This window comes from Arachis ipaensis, chromosome B06 (assembly GCF_000816755.2).
Source record: "Arachis ipaensis cultivar K30076 chromosome B06, Araip1.1, whole genome shotgun sequence".
NCBI lineage: Eukaryota > Viridiplantae > Streptophyta > Magnoliopsida > Fabales > Fabaceae > Arachis > Arachis ipaensis.
The window spans coordinates 18,948,515-18,956,944 of record NC_029790.2 but is presented as its reverse complement, the minus strand read 5'-3'; the positions used below and the strand labels follow the sequence as shown (position 1 = coordinate 18,956,944).

The following is an 8,430-nucleotide window of genomic DNA, read 5'->3' as shown; positions in this document are numbered from 1 at the left end:
TTATCTTAGCAAAAATATTTTAGTAATAAAAAAAATTAACCAAAAATAATCATAATTTATTTTATTTAATATTAATTAATTGTTATGACAATTAATAAATATTAAATAAAACAAGTTATAACGGTTTAGCCTCTCCTTGAAACACATTCTTAGGTAGCTTTTGGTAGAGAGACAGAGACGGAAAGACTGAGACTGCGAGATGAGACTAAGAGACAGAAATTGAAATAAATCACAGTATTCTGTTTAGTGTAAAGTGGGAGACAGAAATTGAAATATAAATGAAATTCTAATTTAATTTATACAAAAGATAAAATTGAAATTAATTAATTGGAATGAAGGTATTTTACAGAAATTAATTTCTAAATGGATAACACAATGGTGAAGTGCAGATAAATGGATGCATGGTGTGATGTCCATAAATGTGGACCTGTGAAGATCAGAGACCTGCAAAACGCAGGTAACGTTTTGCAGGCGTTGGAAACAAAAAATTGCAGACCCTGCAAAACGCAGGCTGCGATTGGCGAGGGAATGGAACAAGAAATTGAAACGTGCCCTGCATGCCGACAGGACCAAGGCTTGACTAACTTCGAACTGAGTAAAACGCAGAATGCGTTTGTCAGTGAAGGTTGCGTTTTGCAGACTCCCTACCTGCATGCGTGCCACGTGTTCTGGGAGGGGGTTTAGCTGGGTCCTTATAAGTGAGAAACGCAGATTGAAGTAGAAGCATAGTTACTGAAGCAAAACTAGTTACTGAAGAAATAGTTGAGGGAGAGTGAAAAAGCTGTGAAAGAGTTTGGTGAAGAAGAAGAACTACATGGTATAGGGAAAAAAAATGGTGCATGACTATACCAAACTAGAAGATCATATTATTGACTATTTGGATCGTACAAAAAAAATATTATTATAGATATTATAATAAATGATTTTTTTCAGTAATATTTTGTAATAATAATTAATACTGTATGTTAATAACAAACCGTGTAGGTTATAGTTATTATAATAAATGGTTATTATTATTGTTATTATTGTTATATTCGAATAACTATTATTATAATTAGAGTGTTATTATGATTATTTTATAATACTGATTATGATAATGAGAATAAGTTTTTATTAATTTTTAATAATTAATAATACTGTTTAATAAATAATAGATAAATATTCGTGATTTTTTAACAATTTATTATTATTATGTTTTAACCGGTATTATTTAGAATTTAATAATTATCATTTTTTTTTGCAGGCTATCAGAAATTTGTTGCCCAGAAAATTGGATCCGCCAGATACGTTGAATGAGGTAGTTGTAGCGACATTGGCATTGACTGGTTTTCAACACGTTTCGCGAGTAGGCGAAATGAGAGGTCATTCTGCACTACTGAGTGCTTTGGTGGAACGCTGGAGGCCGGAGACTCACACGTTTCATCTTCCGGTCGGTGAAGTGACGGTGACGCTGGAAGATGTGAGCTATATTCTTGGTTTTCCAGTTAATGGGGAGCTTGTTACGGGTAGATCAGATAGCAGCCACCAGTTTTTGGTTGAGAACTGCATTGCGTGTTTTGGTTGGGAGCCCGGTCCGGACGATCACGTGTTGGGAAAGGTTAATATTGCTTGGGTCCGGCGGTGCAGAGACACCGAGCCGTGTGATACTCAGGAGTCTCTCGAGCGGTACGTCTGAGCGCACATTTTCTGTGTGCTCGGTACAATTGTGTTTCCGGATAAGTCGACCGTTTCACTGAACTCGAAGTTTCTACCGCTACTTAGGGATTTCCACCGGATTTCAGGGTATAGTTGGGGAGCAGCCAGTCTGGCACACCTATACAGATCGTTGTGTCGTGCCTCACGATACAACTGCAAGGAAATGGATGGCCCACTGATGCCGCTTTTTGTTTGGGCGTGGGAGCGTATGCCGTTCCTGGCACCTATACCCCGCGATCAACTCGGCAATATTGGTGTTCCACTAGCGCGACGGTATTGGCTTTTAGCGTTGTTGTTATTGTTATTATTATTATTAAGCTTATTCATATTGTTATTATTATTATTATTATTATTATTTTGTTCTTCTTATTAATAATGTTATTATGTTTTCGTTAGGTGGAGTCATTGGCGCCGACATACAAGATATATACGGCGGCCTATTGCGCATTTTAGGCGAGGTCTCGACGACATGGGAGTTGACGACGTAAGTTGTACCATTAATGTCCAATGTTTTTATTCAGAAGAATAGTTTTTCTAATCGACCTCTTGGTAACTATTATGCAGTTTATATGGCGGCCATATATGGGAGTGGGGATTTCGGATGGCCTCGCTCCCCATATGATTATGTGCTCCACCCAGTCGCCTCTAGTGTCATTCGAGTGCATAGAATGGCACGCGACAGATCGGGTCAGACGACAGTTCGGGATGCAGCAGCTACCACCAGGCCCCATGTTCAACCTTGGTCGTGATCACTGCAAGCGGCTGACAGGAGCACAGAACCATGACTGGGGACAAATTTACAGTCAATGGGTTAACAGATGGACATTTGACCGCTATAACACATTGCAGCTAGGCGAGGAGATTATTGACTTCCATCCTCTCCCAGTGTACTACGACTGGTACACACAGCAGTATGGGATTCACCTGCGGCTGTCAGATAGAGTTCCAGGCGAAGAAATTGGCAGCGGTTTGTATGACACTGGTGCTGTGAGCATGACAGATTTAGGCAGTGGTCCTGACGTCAGCAGCGGGCTGGACGCCGGTGTGTCTCAGGGTCATCCGTATAACTTACGGACACAGACTGCGCCTCCGGACAAATACACCCCATCCTTGTATTCGAAGAAGGCGCCGAGGAAGTAGTCTATTGTAGTTGATGGGTGATTCAGGGTTGTATTCATAGTTGTATTCGACATTTGTATTCAGTATTATTATTATGACATATTTAGATGATTCTGTTCAGTAATTATTATTATTATGACATATTTAGCTTTGTTCCATGTAACTCTAAAAAATGTTAACTAGGTTGAAAATTTTATTTATCATAACGAGATTAAAAACTTTATTTATTATAAATTGTTAACTAGGTTAAAATACATGACGATATTACATAAAAAGTAACATATAATTGTGAAGTAGGTCATAACAAAGTTACATTGAAAAGCTTAACCACTAATGACCTCCAGCGGAGCTTGGACCTGCGCGCTGAGGACATCGGCTACGACTATGTCCCTCGCGTCCACATATAGTGCACCGGCGAGGACCACGCATCCCACGTGAATCCATCTCATTCAAGTAGCGGGTGGACTTCGGTCTTCCTTTCGTCGCGCGCCTCAATGTCCAGTTGGCGATCACCTTCGCTCCTTCGTATCTATCCCATGTAGATGGGTCACCCATCGGAACAAACTCGCCTCTGTAAACCTTACAAATTTCAGACATCTTGTACACATCGTGCACGTACACTTGCCAATCGAGACGCTGGTTGGCGCAACATGCAAGCACGTGGCGACATGGAAGTCGCTCGACCTGGAAATGGCCACAGTCGCAGTGTCGTTGCGCAAGGTTGACCGTGTAAATGGTACCATCTTGCATTTCGCGAACCTCAAACATCTCATGCGCCTATCGAACCGGTTGACCACAACGTTTCCTGCATGTCGGAAGCTTTCTTCAACTCTCTTCGTTGCGAACTCTGAATACGTAAATCCGTTGCGGAGACGCTCATGAGCCTCGGTACTCTTCCGAGTGAATAACTCATTCAGCCGATAGAAAGTTAACCGGATCAGGGCAGTCACAGGAAGGTTGCGTGCCCCCTTCAGGACAGAATTTATGCACTCTACCAAGTTTGTCGTCATATGTCCCCAACGATGACCACCATCGAATGCCAACAACCATCTCTCAACACCGATCTCATCGCACCATTGAGTATATGCCTCACCCTGCCCTTTAAGCCTTTGGTAGTTTTTGTTGTACTCCTACTCCGTTCTAGAATAGCCTGTTGAACAAACCATTTAGTCATAAGCAGATGTCACAAATTTACTATGAATAGAACCATAATAGCGAGTTGATATACATGTGTTCACCACGAGTTTATGCAAATATGGAGCCTTGAACCTCCTTAAGAAGTTGGAGCCGATGTGCCTAATGCAGTACATGTGCCACGCCCTTGGTGGTGACCATGCACCGTTACTGCGAGCTATTGCAGCGTCGATAGAGGTATGGCGGTCAGAAATAATACCCACCCCATCAATGGTAACAACATATCTCCGCAAATTCGTTAGGAAAAACTCCCATGCATCTGTCGTCTCACCCTCAACTATGGCAAAAGCAATAGGCACAATGTTTTGATTCCCGTCTTGTGCAACCGCTACCAGAAGTGCACCTTTATATTTTCCATACAGGTGCATGCCATCAACTTGCACCAGCGGCTTGCAGTGTCTAAATGCTACAATACACAGATAGAAGCTCCAAAAAATGTGATGCAGAACTCTTACACCTTGAACCTCCTCAGTCTCACGGTAAACGGGGAGCGTTTTGATTTGAACACGAGACCTTGGCATTTTAACCGTCATTGCTTTCAACCATACTGGCAGGGTCTGGTAAGAAACTTTCCAATCACCGAAAACCTTGGCAACAGCTTTCTGCTTTGCCAACCAAGCCTTGCGGTAACTGACAGTGTAGTTGAACCTGGATTGAACTTCTGCAATTACAGACTTCACCTTTATCGAGGGGTCTGATTCGACCAACGGCCTAATGACATCTGCAATTGTGTCCGAGTCCAACTTGGCATGATCTTGTGATATCGTTCCCACGGTGCACGTGTGCTTGCCATTGTATCTCATGATCTCCTAACAAGCTTTCTTTCGAATCAAGCTAGCCCGGATTAGCCAATCGCACCCTGCACCATACCCCTTGCATTTCGCATAGAATGTTTGCGGCTCAGACTCATACACAGTGTAATCAACCCCTCTAGAGATAGTGTAGCTTTTGATTGCAGATATCACCGACTCTCTCGATCCAAATTCCATTCCAACACTAAACTCGCCATCTTCCGCCGCAGCATTGCCTTCACCTACGACATGCGCACCACCATCAGTCAGACGAGGCATATAAAATAAACACTATAGGAAACTTGAGTTAATAATCATAACATACCCGTATTCGCATACTCAGAAAATTCTAGGTCATGCATGGCTTCCATATCTAGAGTCCGCATAAAAGATGGAACACCAAACGGGTGTTGGCTTATAATCGCATTCGCTTCACTTGGCACCTCCGGATTGCCTGCCAAGTCTCCGTCATCGTTCTCGTCATCGACTTCATAGTTAGCTTCGAACTCCTCTTCACTGTCATTATTTTCTTCTTCCCAATCTATATCACCGAGCTCATCAATATTGACCCCCTCGCCGACCGTGCCCGACCCTGACTGCTGCTCAAACTCAACGTACAACTCCATCATCGGCACGTGAAATCGGGTTTGTTGATAAATACAGAACATCTGCTGCATACTGGCATCGTCAGTAATGGGCATTAATTGAAACTGTATTAGCCCACCAAATACTTGCATAGGACTTCTGTATAAAAGGTTGCTGACCCTTTTCAAAATGTGGCTTTGAATGTTATTACAAAGCCCATTTTGCAAATCAACAAAGCTCATGGTACATGGAATAGCAAATGACAACGGACATTCACAAACAAAAGTCACTCCTTCATGTGTGTTTGGTATAACTTCACCGTTATAATATACTCGCAAATTTGTAATATTTTCCATAATTTCAACCTCACGTACTCCGATTTTTTGGACACAGCTAACTGCCAAAAAAAACTAACAACTACAACATATGTATTTGAAAGAGGAGAATGATGAGTAGAATGGGAGTGAGGCCGTTGCGCTGAGGAGTGCTTCGTATTTATAGGCAGGCCTCTTCAGGAAAATATTTTTTTTTCAACAAACGCAACCTGCGCTTTTCAAAAAGCAATCTGACAACGCGAAAAAATGCTACCTACGTTTTGCGTTTTCCAAAAAAAAAGCTAGCCCTCAGCACAAAACGCAGATTGCGCTTTGTTATTACAAAAAAAAAATTATTTAGCCCAACACAAAACGCATGCCACGTTTGGATTAAAACTATTTTAAAAAAATTTTGAAAATCCTGCACCAACCAAAACGCAGGCCACGTTTCTTCCCTTTCCTGCACAAAAAAAAAAAAAGGCCAAAAGTAAAACGCATCTTACGTTTTACGCCTGTCATCATAGCAGGGAAAATTTTCTCCATGCATCCATTACGTTGAATATCACCAAGCTTTAATCCATATAAAAAAAAAAAGACCCGGTATTTTAAGTATAAAATATTATTAAAATTTCAGTTTTTATCTCTAAAAATATTAGTCTCCTGTGTCCTCACTTTTTAGAGGTACTGAAATACTAAAATTTTTGGGACAGAGACAGAAATTTTAATACCAGTCTCTGAACCAATAAACATGATACTGAATCTCAGTCTCTTAGTCTCTGTTTCAATATCTCAAACAAACTCTACATTAAAGAATTGAAGTGTCTAATTAAAGTGAACAAATAGGTGCAGTTGAATTAAAAGCCAAGATCTGAAGAAATCAATCATCCTTACCCACCACATTGCCACTATATACGTGTAGTATTCAGTTTTGTAAAATAAACTTAATAAGAAGAATAATCAACAAGAGCATGAAGAGACTTTCTTAATCTCAGTAATCTCTGACTCTAAGTCATTACCAGAGATTACATCAATCTTTGATCCCTTAAGAGTGACAGCATTATTAATGGCATTGTTGGCAGATTGCAAGGACTTCTTAGAGACCACGAAATGGATGTGTTGAAGCAACTTGAAGAAGGCACTCTCCACATTCTCACCGCTGAGAGCTGAAGTCTCCGAGAAGAAGAGCCCCTGTTCCTCCGCAAACTCCACCGCATCCTCCGTCCGCACTGCTCTCTTCTCCACAAGGTCACCCTTGTTCCCAATTAGCATTATGACTATGGAAGTGTCTGCATGCGCCCTCAGCTCCTCTATCCACCTCGCCACGTGATCAAATGTCTGCCTCTTTGTTATGTCGTACACCACCATTGCCCCTAATGCTCCTCTGTAGTACGCACTTGTCACTGCCCTGTACCTATATGTGTAAGCAAAATGGGTCAATACATATACAACTTTGAAGTGAATACATATAACAAAAAGATGTAGAAATAACATAGAGTACTTGTGGAGCATGTATGAGTACTAGTTTTCAGCATTTTTGTTGTTTTATTTCTTGTAACAAGTTCTACGTTATTGTGTTGAGCTTGCTTTAAAAAATAAAAAACTTTAAACATTCAATCCACCTTGACAAAAATCTAAATGGACAATCAATAAAAGCTCACCACCACACTGCAGAAAATTCTAACATCTATGTCATGTGCTTAATTGGCATAACATTGTAATGGTAAAAAATAGCAATCTTCATTGGAAGTTGGAAAGAATAGAGAGAGGAAGGAATGAAGTGAATAGAATGAACCTTTCTTGGCCAGCAGTGTCCCAGATCTGTGCCTTGATGAGTTTGCCACCAATGGTGACAGTCCTGGTCTGGAACTCAACGCCGATGGTGGACTTTGAGTCAAAGCAGAACTCATTCTTTGCAAACCTAGACAGTATTTGAGTCTTCCCCACTGCTGAGTCTCCAATCACAACCACCTTGAACACATAATCTATTCTCTCTGGCACATTCACATTATTGTTATCATTATTCTCCCTTGCTCTCTCACCCTCAATCCCATTCATTTCCTGGTTCATTTTCTTAGCTTCTCAACTTCAATGCAATAATAAAAGCTGAGGTGATGCTTCTATTTTCTTGCCCAAACTTGTTTACTAGTGTTTAGAAAACCAAAAGATACTAATAATTGGTCTTAGTATTGTGGAGGTAAGTAGGAGAAAGTAGAGGAAAGTTGAAAAAGAGAGACAGACAAGACCAGTGTTGAATCAATAGTGCCATAAGAAATAGGCAATATGGAACAATGTGGCCCACTCCTTGTCTCACTTTAATGCTTTACCAATATCAGTGTACCACCCCCAATTATATACGGAATTTGCCTATGTTTTATATGGCCCTTATTCTTGGCAATTATTGGCCTTTCTGCTGCCAAAAAAAATATGTATAATTAATCAAAATCTTATAAAGTTTGCTGAATGCTGTGATGGTTTAATTTGCCTTAGCTCTTAGGTTAAGGGTTTTGTTAAATTCTTTTCTTTACTTTTCATGCAGACAGTACCAAAAACAGCTCAAGCCTTATAAGCTATGCATTGGTGCCTGCCACTCATGCGTGATTTTCTTCCAATATAATGATGTAGGTATGGAGATTTTTAGTTGCTTTTATGATACGATTTTACCAAGGTGAATCGGCGCAAGTGGGCCTCAATTATTTAGATACGGAAGAATCGACACACACAGAAACTTCAAA

General features: G+C 40.6%; 2 protein-coding genes across 2 annotated transcripts; both read right to left on the bottom strand.

The window, feature by feature from the left end:
* LOC107646620 lies at positions 3,981–4,811 on the bottom strand. Its single transcript, XM_016350796.1, has one exon. The coding sequence runs from the start codon at positions 4,809–4,811 to the stop codon at positions 3,981–3,983; it is 831 nt and encodes a 276-aa protein (XP_016206282.1).
* Positions 6,474–8,001, bottom strand: LOC107646101 (ras-related protein RABA3). The gene is made up of 2 exons (XM_016350296.2): positions 7,491–8,001; positions 6,474–7,109 (listed from the first exon to the last, which is right to left on the bottom strand). Exons 1-2 carry the CDS (start codon positions 7,763–7,765, stop codon positions 6,656–6,658), a joined length of 729 nt encoding a protein of 242 aa, XP_016205782.1. The 5' UTR covers positions 7,766–8,001; the 3' UTR covers positions 6,474–6,655.